Source organism: Pan troglodytes, chromosome 21 (assembly GCF_028858775.2).
Source record: "Pan troglodytes isolate AG18354 chromosome 21, NHGRI_mPanTro3-v2.0_pri, whole genome shotgun sequence".
In the NCBI taxonomy this organism is placed as follows: domain Eukaryota; kingdom Metazoa; phylum Chordata; class Mammalia; order Primates; family Hominidae; genus Pan; species Pan troglodytes.
In genome coordinates, this window is record NC_072419.2 from 8,300,922 (window position 1) to 8,316,704 (window position 15,783).

The 15,783-nt window shown below is 44.5% G+C and overlaps 1 protein-coding gene across 10 annotated transcripts in view; it reads right to left on the reverse strand.

Moving 5' to 3' along the window:
* LOC129135302 (signal-regulatory protein beta-1) overlaps positions 1–15,783 on the reverse strand; it is a 57,204-nt gene that overhangs the window by 17,294 nt on the left and 24,127 nt on the right. For 6 of the 10 annotated variants that reach the window (XM_024352243.3, XM_024352242.3, XM_514798.9 and 3 more), the window contains 3 exons: positions 12,513–12,622; positions 12,321–12,405; positions 1,983–2,118 (listed from right to left, as the gene is read on the reverse strand). In XM_024352243.3, the coding sequence (XP_024208011.2) occupies positions 1,983–2,118; positions 12,321–12,405; positions 12,513–12,622 (331 nt within the window). Of the gene's footprint in view, positions 1–1,982; positions 4,233–11,055; positions 11,738–12,320; positions 12,406–12,512; positions 12,623–15,783 lie in introns of those variants that run through there. The other 4 variants (XM_054674410.1, XM_024352246.2, XM_024352245.2 and 1 more) reach the window with 2 other exon arrangements.

A 15,783-nucleotide genomic window follows, 5' to 3' on the forward strand; every position in this document is an offset into this window, starting at 1 on the left:
TCATTAATATGCTATACATGATAAGTATATATAGTTTTGTGAACTAAAAATACAATAATGTGTTAAAAATTTCATTGACATTAGAAACTTGGAGAAACAATTATAAAAAATGAAATCTCCTGTGTGTGCATGTACACTTACTTATATGCACACACACATATATGTACACACATTTGCAAATACATATACACACACATATATGTATATGTACACACACATATAGATACACACGTTCATAAATATATATCAAAGTGTGTCCTATTGTGACAGTATATAAGTTTGTTTTGTGTGTTAAATATGATTACAACACACGTTAAAATCTCAGTAAAATATTTGGCCCATAGAACGCATCCAACACATTATTTAGAAATTTAGAAGTACATCCAACACAGTTGTAACTCTGGTTATTGCTAACCAGTGTGGTAGGTAATAATTAATTCTATGTTTACTTCCCTGCGTTTTCTAATATTTCTGCTAGTAGTATAACATGACTAAAAGAATGAACTCTGGAGCCGGTTGACCTGGACTTGAATCCCAGCTGCTCCACTGACTGAGGTAGGCAACAATGAATGGACAAGTGACTCCCTCTGCCCGGCTCCTTGTTTGGAAAGAGGGGATAATAGTTGTAGCTTACACACAGGGATGTTGTGAGGATCAGTGGAGATAAAACAGGCAAAATGATAATAACTGTGTCTACATGGTAGGAAGAGCTCAATTGTTAAACTCTTACTGCTGTCATTTGGGTACAGTGTATGTGTAAGAAAAATAATTTGAAAAGTGAGACCCCTGCCCTCTAGGGCCTGTGAGGTGACATCACAGCAGGGCCCAGTGGGGAATTGAGAGGCTGCTGTGCCCAGCCCTGTGGTTCTGGGGTCAGCAGGGCTCTCCCAACTGCACCAGGAAAGGCTCTACAGTCCTGCCTGTCTTGGGGAAGGGGAAAGAAATTATCCATAGGACAGTTAAGAGAACCAAGGGAGGTTGCAGTACCTGTTATGGGCTGAATGTGTCCCACAAAATGCATGTGTTGAAGCTCTAATCCCCAGCACCTCTGAATGTTACAGTTTGGGAGACAGGGTCTTTAAGAAGTAATTTAGTTAAATGAGGTCATTGGGGTGGGCCTTAATCCAACATGACTGATATTCTCATAAGAGGAGGAGGTGAGGACACAGACACACACAGAGGAAGATCATGTGTTTAAGACACAGAGAGAAAATGGCCCTGTATAAGCCAAAGAGAGAGACTGCAGTAGAAACTAACCCTGCCAACACCTTGATCTTGGACTTCAGCCTCCCTAACTGCAAGGAAGTAAATGTCTGTAGTTTTAGCCACCCAGCCTGCAGTACTTTGTTATGGAAGCCCTAGGAAAGGAATATAGGACCCAGTAAGCAGCAAATGTGGAACTTCTTAAAGAGGAAGAGGTCACAGAGAAATGGGTGGTAAGAATCAGGTCACAGGGGCGGGAGGAGCATGGGGAAACAGAGGACAAAGTGAGAGCACCCTTAGTTAGGACGGTGGCTGAACATTCCCAGGACACACTGCACCACGGGCCATCTCAAATGAGCACCATTACAGACTTCACCTCCTCAGAGTGGTGAAGAGAGAGGGCTGGGCCTGGAGCCACATAACCCTGTTAGGCTGTCTCTGAGCTCACTCTGTGACCTTGGGCATTTCACTTGGCCTAGGGCCTCAGAACTGGTAAGGATTTAAATAATGATTCTTCTCTGCTTTGTCAATTGAAATATTATCAAAATGTAAGTAATTGTTGTGGTGGTGGTTGAATCGTCCTGTGGTTCAATGCCTCTGGTAGCCAGCTGCAGATCCACAGAGAAAGCACCCAGCTCCCTGATTTTCTGCTCTCAGTCAAGCCCTAATCCTTGGCCTTTCTTGGCAGCACTTGTCATTGTCTGGAATCCCTGAAAGTCCAGGGACAGGCCATGGCTCAGTGAGCAGGGAAAAAGATTTTAACTGAAGGCAATGCTCACCTGTGAGTCCCAGCAGTAGAGTCAGCAGCAGGAAAGGACCAGGAAGGTGGGGCCAGGAGGCTGGGACGGGCATTCTGGAGACCTCAGGAGCCTGCTCTGTCCAAACGTCTGTGCTGGGAAGATTGCAGAGTCTGCTCTGAGGAGAGAAGACAAGCCCTGCCTCCCTCAGTTCAAGAGGAAGTGGATGTGATGGAGTGAGGCAGTAACCTGCTTCTGGATTGTGAGATAGAAATCAGGCACAGCAAGCAGCTACAATGCAAGCAGTTACGCATGCTCCATTTCAGGAGAATCAGACAGGCTTAGCAGAAATAATGCTTCCTTCCCACCTGGGGTCTGTACTCCTTCCATGGCTCCTATCCCCATCTTTATGTCTTCTTGGAGACTTGCCATTTGGTGCTCTTAAGCCAAGAAGGACCTGTGGTTATGAAATGTTTCCTAAACTCTCCATCTCAAGCTCTTAGGATGTGGCTGGCTTGTGGTCTCATTCTGCACCAGCCACAACCAAGTACTACTCATTTGGGGACAGGAGGAGGGATCACAGGACCTGCTCAATGTTGGAGAGAAACCAGGTCTGCTCTTGAAATGTTTCCCTATTCCAAACTTTTATCAGTAAAACTGGCAAAACTTAGCCCAAATTCAGTCTCATGTGGCCCGTAGCACTTTCATGTGCCTGCACCCAGGAGAAGGAATTATTTCCTGACTTCTTCCAGGAGAGGAAGTGGGGTTAGGGTAATAAAGATCTGTTTTGTGGGGTGAGGTGGGAATTATGGGTTATGGAAAGGGGATACGATTATGATGGGGGAGAATATGGAGGGCAGATTCCTAGAGCAGTCACATCCATTTCAATACTCTTTGCTCTGCACACAGAACACCTATTCCATTCACCACTGTGTTCAGATGGGAACTGAGGAGGGATGGAGAATAAATACCCCGACCAAGAGGGTCTGCTAAGGAGTCGGGGAAGTTACTGGGCCTGCCTAGGTTCAGTTTTGCCTTCTAAACTTGGGATAATAAGTCTCACTGCCATGTTTTAGTGGACATCAAAGGAGATAATGACTATACATGCCTGAGACTCAGTAGGTCATTATTGATACTCATGGTGCCAGGTGAAGAGAGGAACTCAAAATATTGCTTTTAAACAGATTCCTACCACATGCCGAGTTTCCCACCAGTGGCCTTCTCCCAGCTTCCCACAAGCTGGGACCCAGCCTATATGGTGTAGTTGGACTACCCCTGCCAATCTGAGATCAGTTGCTCCCTCTGGATCCTCTGCACCTGCTTCTTGTCAATCTGTAGATGAATTCCTTTTCTTACAATATCCAGCTGTGTGACTTTCAACAAGACACTTGACTTCTCTAAGCCTTAATTTAATTATATGTAAATGAAGTTATAACATGCACCTTGTAGTGATATGGTAAGAGTAATATGAACCATACAGAAGGCTTGACTCATATTTAATTATAACCAAAAATTATGGCTCTAATTACATTTGTGTAGAGGATGAGTTCACTGCTTCCCTGATATACTTGTGCTTTAGAAAAATTACCTTGTTAGGAGAAATGGTTTCTCCTCCATCATCTATAACTAAGAAAGACCTGTCTGGAAATCTCTCTTTCCCAGGCTGGGCTTACGGTCCTTCACCTATCATGAGTAATTGTCAAACGAGATTGTGAAAGTCATCACTTCTTTTCCATCCAAATTTCTTTTTCAATGTGGCAGATGCGTAGAGGGTGAAATCATCACCTCCTGCTCCACACCCACAGAGGTCAATATAAAAATGATAAAATCATGTTAATCGATGTCAAATTATACTTTAAAACAATAAGCTAGTCTCTATATATGACATGAAGTGTAATAGCAGCTGTTGTTTATTGCAGATGTCCTGTGCTCCAGATACTGTAATAAGCATTTCATGTCAGTTACCTCATTAAGTCCTCACTCTGGTCCCATGAGATTAGCACTACCATTAACTTTCTTTTACAGGGGAGGAAACTTGAAGCACACAGGCAATGATAAATTTGCTCAACATCATCCAGCTTTTAGAACTAGAACACAGGTTGTCACACTCCATGGCCTTCACACTCCATGGCCTTCACTATGACACCTCTCATAAGAAGGGAGAGATATCTCTCAGGAAGGAAGCAGAGAAGAAGCCATAACGTCAATTAGGCACAGCCTCCACAGCAAGGTTGCGATAGGTGCCATGTTCCACAAAGTGCTGACAGCCCATGATCACTCAGGGCATTATTCCTGGAAAGATGACAGTGAAAGCAGTAATCACTAAAGATTTGGGGAAAAGCAACATCATAATAAATTCAAAAACAATAACTAAAAAACAAAAACAGCAATGAAAATAACATCTTAGAAAATAATACCTCAGAAAATAAAAATATAAAATGTGAAAATATTTTCAACATTAACATATTTAGTAACCTTATGGAGATAATGAAAAGAAAGTAAATCCATAAAACAAAGTCACGTGTGAAACAAGAATAGGTAGGTGTGCAGTAACAACGGGTATCTGAGAAAAGTAATAAAAAGAAGAATTTTGAAAAAATATAATTAGTGCTAAATTGTTTAAAAAACAAATAGGTGGATGTATTAATCTGTTCTTTCTATAATTGTTATAATGAAATACCTGAGACTGGGTAATTGATAAAGAGAAGAGGTTTAATTGGCTCATGGTTTCAGAGGCTTTACAGGAAGCATAATGCTGATATCAGCTTCTGGGAGGTCACAGGAAACTTACAAAAATGGCAAAAGGTGAAGGGGAAGTGAGCATATTTACACGACCAGAGCAGGAGGGAGAGAGAGAGTAGGGAGGTGCCACACACTTTAAAACAACCAGATCTCATGAGAACTCACTCATCATCATGAGAACAGCACCAAGAGGGAAATCTGACCCAAAGACCCAGCCAACTTCCACCAGGTCCTACCTCCAACACTGGGGGTTACAATTCAACATGAGATTTTGGTGGTGGCACAGATCTAAACCTTATCATTTTCTCCTGCCCACTTTCAAATATTATGTCCTTATCACATTGCAAATACAATCATGCCTTCCCAGAAGTCCCCCAAAGTCTTAACTCATTTCAGTATTAAGTCAAAAGTCCAAAGTCTTATCTGAGACAAGGCAAGTGCCTTCCACCTATAAGCCTGTAAAATTAAAAATAAGTCAGTTACTTCCAAGATACAATGGGGTATAGGCATTGGCTTTAGCCAATTGAATGGGAATACTCCCATTTCAAAAGAGATACATTGCCCAAAAGAAAGGGAATACAGGCCTATGCAATGCAATCTGAAACCCAGCAGGGCAGCCATTAAAGCTCCAAAATTATCTCCTTTGACTCCATGTCTCACATCCAGGGCACACTGGTGGAAGGGGTGCACTCCCAAAACCTTGAGCAGCTCCACCTCTGTGCCTTTGCAAAATTCAAATTCCACGGTTCTTCTCATACTTGGTGTTGAATGCCTGCAGCTTTTCCCTGCACATGGTGCAAGCTGCTAGTGGATCTATCAATCTTTGGTCTGGAGGAAGGTGGCCCTCTTCTCACAGCTCCACTAGGCAATGCCCCAGTGGGAATTGTGTGGGGGCTCCAACCCCACATTTCCCTTCTGCACTGCCCTAGTAGAGGTTCTTCATGAGGGCTCCGGCTTCTGCCTGGACATCTAGACTTTTCCATATATCCTCTGACATCTAGGCAGAGGCTCCCAATCCTCAGCTCTTGTACTCTGCATACCTGCAGGCTTCACACCACATGGAGCCACCAGGGCTTATGGCTGGCACCCTCTGAAGCAGCAGCTGAGATATACTTGAGCCCCTTTGAGCCAAGACTGGAGCTGGAGTGAATGCAGTGCAGTGGGCCATGTCCAAAGGCTGCACAGGGCAGCAGGCCCTGGGTCTGGCTCTCAAAACCATTCTTCCCTCTTAGACCTCTGTGCCTGTAATGAGATGGTCTCTGAAATGCCTTTGAAGGCTTTTCCCAGTGTTTTGAATATTAGCATTTGGCTTCTTTTTACTTATGCAAAGTTCACAGCCTGCTTGAATTCGTTGCCTGAAAATGGGCCTTTCTTTTCTACCACATGTCCAGGCTGCAAATTTTCCAAGCTTTTATGCTCTGCTTCCCTTTTAAATATAAGTTCCAGTTTCAAGTCATCTCTGTGCTTACGCATATGAATTAGGCTGTTAGAAGCAGCGAGGTAACTGCTTCTTCTTTTTTGTGTGTGATATAAAGTCTTACTCTGTCACCCAGGCTGGAGTGCAGTGGTGCAATCTTGGCTTACTGCAACCTCCATCTCCCGGGTTCAAGTGAGTCTCCTGCCTCAGCCTCCTAAATAGCTGGGACTACAGGTGTGTGCCATGCACCACCACACCTGGCTAATTTTGTTTTTTTTTTTTTGTATTTTTAGTAGAGATGGGGTTTCACCATATTGGCCAGACTGGTCTCAAACTCCTAACCTCGTGATCTGCCCGCCTTGGCCTCCCAAAGTGCTGGGATTACAGACATGAGCCACTGTGCCCCGCCTCAGGAAATTTCTTGAATGCTTTGCTGCTTAGAAATTTCTTCCAGCAGATACTCTAAATTGTCACTCCCAAGTTCAATGTTTCACAGAACCCCAGGGCAGGGGCACAGTGCCTCCAAGCTCTTTGCCAAGACTTAACAAAACCGATCTTTGCTCCAGTTGCCAGGAAGTTCATCATTTCCATCTGAGACCTCCTCAGCCTGGACTTCATGGTCCATATTACTCTCAGCATTTTGGTCACAATTCAAGAAATCTCTGGGAAATTCCCAGCTTTCGCTCATCTTCCTGTCTTCTAAGCCCTCTACACTCATTCAACCTCTGCTCATTATCCAGTTCCAAAGCCACTTCCACATTTGCAGGTAACTTTATAGCAATGCCCCACTCCTCAGTATCAATTTTTTGTGTTAGTTCATTCTCACACAGCTAAAAGAAATACCTGAGACTGGGTAATTTATAAAGAAAAGAGGTTTCATTGGCTCCTGGTTCCACAGGCTGTATAGGAAGCATGATGCTTGCATACACCTGGCTTCTGGGAGGCCTCAGGAAACTTACAGTAAGGGTGGAAGGCAAAGTGGATGGAGACTTATCTCACATGGCTGGAGCATGAGGGATAGAGAGGGTGGAGGTGTTACACACTTTTAAACAACCAGATTTCACCAGAACTCAGTCACTATTACAAGAACAGCACCAAGAGGGAAACCTGCCCCCACGATTCAATCACTTCCTAGCAGTCCCCATCTCCAACACTGGGGATTACAATTTGACATGAGATTTTGGTGGGGAAACAGATCCAAACCATATCAATTGAGTAGCTGACTGTACATAAATGAGTAGTAAGTTAGTGAGCTGGCTCTTCATGCAGGGACAATCTCCTAGAACCCAGCACAAAGAGACACACCCAAACAAATTAATGACAATAGGTATAAATATAGCAATGGTAAAAGCTATAACACAAAATAGTTTGAAAATGTTGCAATAGAAATACTATCTTAAGAAGCATAGTTTAAGGTAAAAAGCACAAATGGTTGAAAGAGAAATGTTTCCTTTTATGAAAGTAACAACTAACCTGAAAGATGAGTCACAAAATATTATGCCTCCAAAAATTATGATTTGAAATATATGACTCAAATATTGATAGAATAATTTCCATGCTTTGGCAGAATCTCTACTTAAAGCAGCAAGATGACTTCCTGTGAACTCCAATCCTTCAATGAAGATCTATTAGACGCATAGATACAATTTGAGTGAAAAATTTTGTGGAAATCATGTGGAGAATTGAGTTTCAAATTTAGGTTGACTTTGTGCAGTACAGATACAGCCTGAATGTCTGAGAAAACCAGGAGCCTGGGGAACCATGAGCTAAAATTCTCCTTCTGCCAAGTTTAGCCCTGCACTCATGACAGAAGGTGCAGATAATGAGATAAGGCTGTGGGACAAGTGAGGAGTCAGTGGATGTTTGAGGAGAGCAAAGATTAAGCTTGTGGGCTTAGGAATCAGAACTTCTAGATTTGAATTTAGTTCTATCAGTTCTAGCTGTGTGACCCAGGGGAATCTGTTTAACATCTCTGTTTCTTGAGTTCTCTCAAATATAAAATGGAAATAATCATATCAACTTCAGAGGTTTGTTATGGTCATAAAATGGATTAATATATGCAAATTCCTTAATAATTGCTGATTGTGCTCCAAAAGTTAGATGTTATTGTTATTAGGTGGTGTTTTGGCAATAGTAACACCTTTAAAAAGCAGACTCTCTGTCCTCGAGGATTTACGATGCAGTGCAACAACCCTGGCCAATGGCTGGGGGATGTGCAGATACCACCACATGATGAGTGTGGGTCACGTGTCTAGCCCTATAATCACGAAGTCATTACTAGCACCTGGGTCATGGTACAAGCATGACCTCGGGAAATCACTGTGACTAAAGAAAGGCAAATCCCGGTAAGAGTCTGCACAGATGCTCACGGAAAGTGTACTCCAAATCTTGTCTCCTGCTGGGATGGGAGAGAAGAAAATGTTCCCAAATGGAAATCCACAGATACGGGTGAGATGGGCTGAGAGGGTGAGGAGACATTACATATAAATACACCTGTGTAGAACAGGCTGCTCTCGCCTGTGAGTCCCAATAGCATAAAGAGGCAAGGGTTGTCCAGGTGGGCTGGAAGACAGGTATGGCCATTGCCTGCTCTGTTGAAAGTTTATCATGGAGAGACCCCAGCCTCTGAGCTCTGCAGGGAAGGAGAAGCCCCACCTGCCATGATATCTGAGGAGGGAATTTGCTGTGGAAGGAAAAGGCCACGAGACTGGCACGGTCTCATAGTAAAAGAGGAAGCAGGCAGAGTTGCCACCCCTGAGAAGTTGCTGATATCCACCTTGGGGTTCCCACGCCTGGGAGCCTTGGACAGTAGTGGAGAGAGTTTGACTGCTCTGGGCCTGCTCTCTGTCCCAGGGGCACTCACTTCATGCCAGGGTTCCCTTGGCCTTTCCTCAGTTGACAGCCCTGATCCACAGGGCCCTGTAGCTAAGGACTGAGTTTGGATTTTCAGAGACTGTAATTCTGGGTGTGGAAAGTTTGAGGTCTTGTTACTGTAGCAGCCTTTAAGGATGGAACCAAAACTCCTGGATGTGCCCTGCAAAAAGTCCCTAGGGCCAACATCAAGTAACAAGCTGAGCAAATAAGAAATGGCAACTCTTCTCAGGTCTGTCAGAGAAATGAGGTCACAGAGCAGACCATTGTCTCCAAAACTGGAAGTTAGACAAAATGATATAGAGAATTACAACTTCCTGAAGCCAAAACCTCCATGGGAACCAGTGCCAGGGTAGGAAAACCTGCACTGTAATTGAAGAATTGCTAGAGGCTTGGTGTGGGCCAGTCTGAGGAACAGATTCCAGCAGGACCCAATCGCAGGGAACTCCAACACTGTTGTGAGATTTACCTCCAGGAGCTTGATTAGGTGCTCAGAGTGAATATGAGAGAAACATTCACTTGTGCTTCCTGGGGGGTGGGGAGGGGAAAGCGAATCATTCTGAACTACACCAGAGCATTCTTTCTTCTTACCAAGCCCAGCTCTCAGGAGAAACTATTTTACCAGTGCCTAATCTGCTGGGCTTTGATCAGAGCCTAACCTAAATGGGGAAGGCAAGCACCCAACTCCAGCCCCCTCTAGCCATCCTGTCCCACCATAGGGGAAAAAACTGAGAGGCACTTGTGAAGTCCACAGGCCAGGGGCACAGGCTCACATAAGACTGCAACCTCATGTAACTGGTGATGAGCCCATGTGACATTTTTGGGAAACAAATAATTGAAAGAGAGATTGGACAACCACAGTGAAAATGCAGTGAATAAATGAGCAGTGAAAATGCTGGAGATAAAGTTCAAATTGAATGTCAGTGGAGTTATAGAAGCATGAATAGCTGGTGAAGCAACGTAGACCCTGGTAGTGTTTGAGAAACTTCAGATAGGCAGCCCGCAGGACTTAGAGAAGCTGAATTTAACAGATACGGGATGGGGTGCTGACAAATAGGGTGAAGGTGTCCCTGAGGATGCGACAACAGCAAAAATCTTCACGTGAAAGGAACTTTTGCAGAGATTTCACGACACTGAAAGTGCAAATGATAAGGTGCTGGAAACAAATCCAAACTTAGAGAGGAAGGTGATAAAACACCCAGATAGAAAGGATGTTTGCTCCATATCCGAAGTGTACAAGAAGGAGGTAAGCACTCTTCCAACTACTCTTGAAACATTTTTACAAAGAAATAAAATACTTAAACACTCGATGTTTCCAATGTTTTGAATTACAGGGTACTAATAAATATTCATTTATTATTTTTTATTGCCTTCTACATTTGTAACTGACACTATAAGAGTTTCCTATATTTTGACAAAAAATTGTAAAGGTCACAATATGATCATTGTTTTTCTGATTGGATGTGGAGATTGCTTTCCTGGGTTTACGGCTGCACAGTCATTCTTGCAATCTTGCACTGCTGTGAAAAGCGAGGGCTGCCTGTATTCGGTATAATGCTTATGGTAATAAATGCTAAATAAAAATTAATCAAGATAAGAGAAATTAGAATGCCAGGGTAGACAGGAGAATTGATATTATGTACAGGGTGGTTTGCCAAAGGTGCCTTTAATAAAGTGACATTGAGCAGAGGCTTGAAGGAGGGATGAAGGGAGCCATGCAGCTGTGTTGGGGAAGAAGCAGAGGAGTGATACAATTTGACTTTTCCAAAAATCACTGTAGCTGAAAAATGAAAGCCAACAGAGGCTACAGAAGTGTTCCCGGAAGAGATGATGCTGGCCGGGACAGGGAGGGGTGTTGGAGGTGAGAAGTGTGCAGGTTAGGGATGTAACTCAGTGCTGTCCTGCAGCAGGCTTGGACTGGCCCCTGAAAGCCAACCGTTAAGTTTCAGGAATTTTGCAATCCAGTTGTTAAACTTCTGGTAGCTTGAAACTGGCCATGTTGGGGGTGATGACACCACAGAAATTGTCAAGTACAACAAATCAGCTTTTTTTTTCCTTTAAGAGAGTCCATTTTTAAACACTTACCATCTCATGAGTATGGGGTGTAAAGAGACATCAGGGAGGATTCCGGGAGTCAAGGAGGCTTTTGGACTGTGGCAGCATTTCTGCCATGAGCTGCAGCAGGGCTGGGAAGCCTGCAGGATGCTAGAACTAGTGTTCCCATCACAGAAAGAGCAGGGAGAGCTTCTTTGTTTCTGAGTGTGAGGAGTAGGACCCTTAGACAAAGAGGAAGGATAATCTTTTTATTTTCTTAAAACCACTTTGGGAGTGCATTTGTATTCAAGAGGCAATAGAGAACCTCAGCAAGGCTGGGGAGTTGGGATAGGCAGGAATCTGGAAGGCAGGATAACTCTTGAGAACCTGGAGAGCATCTGTGGTTTATGGTCAGTCTCAAGGCGATGGATGGGAGTCCTCGTGTGTTTAGATTTGGCATGTTTCTCACCTTCTAGGGAGGTGCCGTTAAGTCAGTGCCCAGAGCCCAATCCCATGGCCCCTGCTCAGGACCATGAATGAAGACCTTGCTCTGGGGCATCCAGGTCTGTGTGAAGGAGCAACAGGAGCCTGTGGGCAGGCAGATGTCTTGGGAGGGGAGGTGTTTGGAGCCAAGTCTAGAGAAGCTTCTCACTGGCTCATTCTCTCAAGCTGAGCCTCTCAGGAAAGGGAGGAGGCAGCAGAGATGAGGGTCCCACGTGGCAGGGGAGGAAGGAAGGAGCTGTAGGAAACACATCCACACTTAGTCATCTGCTCATCTTTCAAGACATGTTTCCTGAGAGTCTGTTATGTTCTCGGGGCTGGTCTCCTGGGATACCTGTCGCTGGTGGACAGGCAGTCCTGAGATAGAACTCTGCCTGCTCAGCCATCCTGCCAAGTCCTGATGCCCTTTCCAATATTCCTTCCACTCAGGCACACAGAGGGTCAGAGCACAAACAGCCTCCCATTTGGGTTTCTCAACATTAGTCTACAATGTGGATTCCTCTGACCCCATGGAGTCCCAGCATTCAAATAATCTACAGATAGCCTGCAAGGGACCACCCACTCATCACTGCCTCCATGAAACTCCTAGGGCACTGTGGACATCTTTGAACACATTTCAAGCATCCCACATTGTACACCACCCACATAATTTCTGTGGGTTGGGAGCCTTTTAAAGGGTTCCCCAAGACTTCCGAGGGTGCGGAGGGAGCTTAACTCCATGGACCCTGGTGCTGCATGGCATGTGGGCTGGGCCTTCCTGTTGGCCTTGCCCTTCTGAGACAGCCCTTGGTCTGTCCTCCCTTCCTTGTACTTACAGTCAGGTCTTCTGCTTCCAGGGGACGTAGATGGGGCCCAGGAGGACAGCTATGAGGAGCAGCGCAGTAAGAGATGATGCCGGGCCTGGAAATCAGGGAAGACGAGGGGCTATGAGAGAGACCACTTGGGAGGCCATTGTAGGGGCCTCCACTTACCCCGTCTGAGGCTGCCTGGGCCCATCTATGCCCCACCTTTGAACCTGCATCCTGCCCAGGCTATCTTCACTCCAGCACAAGGCAGAAGCCACAGAAAGAGGCTCCCCATTCTCACTCATCCTGTCCCAGGTTGCCAGCTTATTCTCCTGGAGGGAAGAGGTGGAGGGGGTGTGTACTCAGGTATTCATACATGTGGCAATGGGGTTCCTCACTTGACCCTCACAAGCCTATGGGAGCAGGGATTGTCATTCCATTCTGCTAGGGAAACTGAGGCCCATGGATTTTAGGGAGGGTCACAAGGTTACTTGCATTCAAACCTAAAGAAGCTCATCACTAGTGTTCCTTAGGTTGATCCCTGAGACCATGTCCTTTGGAACAAAAGTCCAAATTCATAGGGACACTTTAATGACTATAAAAGGGTAGGCAGGTGGCTTGAGGATGGCTTCACAATGAGAGTTGCAGGTTCCCTGCTTAGCCCCAGAAGTAAGGGGAGGACTCCGTATTCTCAGAACCTGGAGGAGCCATGGAGCGCTGGACATAATGAAACCTTCTGGCTAGAAAACACCCTGGTGAGTCACGGAAATGGGTCTCATGCTTGGGAGGGCCTCAGACGTCACCTAGGCCACCTCCACCCCAGTGCAGGTGTCATCTGAAATCTTTCTGTTAAGTTGGGCACACTCAGTTACCGGGAAGCACGTGTTTGGATGCTGCATTTTTAACATGAGCAGTTCAGGCTTTTAAAATCAACATTTTTAACGCGAGCAGTTTGGGCCATTAAAGATATTACAGTATATTTTAAATAAATAAAATGGTGCTGGTGGGTCCTTAAGGAAGAAATGGAGAACTCAGCATCTGTGGCTGCTGGGGTGTCGGAGGCCGGCAGTTCTCAGCTGGGTGGCTCTCTGGGACTTCTTCTCCCTCGAGGAAGGCTGCACTGCCCAATTCCAAGTTCACTCCTCCTTCTAGGGGACAGCCCACAAGAAAGACTGGCTGAATTGAAAATAGGAAGGCCACGCTTCTCTCCTCAATTACAAAACACTACATGACCCTCTCAGCCCTTGGGATCCTCCGCAGGAGCAGCTGGGTCTTTGTCCTACCTGCACTGTAGCTCAGCACCTCGCTCCTCCTACAGTGCTGCCTCCCCATTTCCTGAGGCATGCTGACCCTACAGCTCTTCAGGATGCTTCCTGCATTCCTGTATCCATCTCTAGTCTGCCTTACAGAGAAACTGACCTTGGTAAGTTGTCTGGAAAACTGACTCTAAAATATAAATTTGAAGCCTGAATACTCATCAGCTCGCAATGAGGACCTCAGGGCTGGCAGTGAGTGGGGCTGGGCACCATGGCTGGGATGCAATTGATAAAACTTTCACTGGCAGTAAGCTGGGATGGTGTAACCACAGGCAGGAAATTCCTTGGCATCAGGCTTTTGAAACAAATTGGGAAATGGTAGTTATAAGGACTAAGTTGTTCCATGGCTATCACTGGGCATATTTTTTTTTGGGAAAGATGCTGAGAAGCTACGAGTGATTGATTATGAGTTAAGGTTCAGCGTGAAAGCAAGAGGACTTCTTGGCAGCACTGCACTTTCTTATCTCTTGTGGCTAGAGGGCAGAAAGAATAGAGGGTTGGGCCCTGGACATCATTAAAAGAGTAGCAGAATCACAGAGGAGGATGAATCTCAGCTTCAACGGTTGCTATGCTGGGGTAGGGCCCCGATGGGGAAGTTGTGGGACCCTGGAATGTGGGAGTGGACATTTGGGTCAAAGCACTCAAAGATCTTCGGTTGACTTAGGAGTTGCTGGGTACAATTGCAGCAGCATAGCTACTTATCTGTATAAAATATCCTCCCCAAATCAAATAAAAAATGAAAACAAAAAAGTAAGTTCTGTACAACCCTGGCTCTCAGTATTACTTGAAGAGAGAAAGCCAAACTGCAAAATGACTGTGAGTCGAAAGAGAACACTCACCTAACCCTAGTGCACAATCTCTTACCGGGCTCCCACGCCACTGGTGCAGCACTTATGTAATCACAAGGCATCTTGCACTTTACCTGCCAGCCTAGACAACTTAAAATGCATGTCCAGCCTTAGTACCTGAGCAAAGATGCTACATCTGGCAAACCGAAAGCACCCAAAAATGCCAGCCCTGGTCCTGGTCCAAGCCAGTGGGTGGATGAATAACTGAAAAGCAAATGCAATCCAGTCTTGATGGTGCAGTTTTACCTCCCTGAGAAGTAAAACTGTGAACCCTAGAAACATCACAAGGATCAGGAATAGGAGAAATTCCAAGGTGGGAGAGGAAGAAGGGAGACTGACTAGGGGCCTCAGGACTGAGGGACAGCCCTGCAGCCAGGCACCTGGGACCCACCCCCCAACACCAGCCCCAGCCATAAACGGAGGCAAAGGAATGACATAGAAAAGAGCAAAAGCCTCAAGTCAATTAAATCACCACTTCAAGAAACTAGAAAAAGTAGAGCAAAATAAACTCAAAGCAAGCAGGAGACAGGAATTAATAAAAAGAAGAGTGCAAAAAATGAATAAACTGAAAACAGAAAAACAATTTAAAAACTCACGGAAACAAAGTGGTCCTTTGAAAAGACCAATAAAATGGAAAAAAGCTATAGCAAGGCTGATGAAGAAGAAAACAGAAATGGCATATTTTAGATATGAGGTTGAAACAGGGGATATCACCATAGACCCTTCAGACATCAAAAAGATAATAAGGAGATATTATGAACAACTCTACACACAAAAATATGACAACTTAGATAAAATGGACACAAAATTCTTCAAAAGGCACGAGTTACCGGAACTCACCCAATATGAAATGAATAACATGAGTAACCCTAAACTACTGAGGAAATTAAATTTATAATTTTAAAACACCCCCAAAAATTCTTGAGGCCCAAGTGTTTCAAAGAAAAATACTGCAAAGCATTTAAATATGAATTAAAACCAAATTTAGTGCACAGAAAGATAGTCGTAAAAGAAATTTGAGGAAAATTTGAATGTATACTCCATTTTAGATGATATAAGGGAATTGTTTTAATAATTTTATGAAATTCTGTGATTAAAAATTTGAAATTGTATTAACTGTAATAATGATACTGGTTTTGTAAAGCTGTCTTTAGTCATAAGATCACCCAACTATGGATTCCATTTGGAACTGCGTGTACATGCATGACTGAGTTAGCTGTGGACATGATCACATGCCTTCCATACATCTCTGATTATAGAAGACATTTTTTGCCCTCCATTTCCTATATTTACTCTTCCAGCAGACAGGGACATGGAAAAATCCGTGAC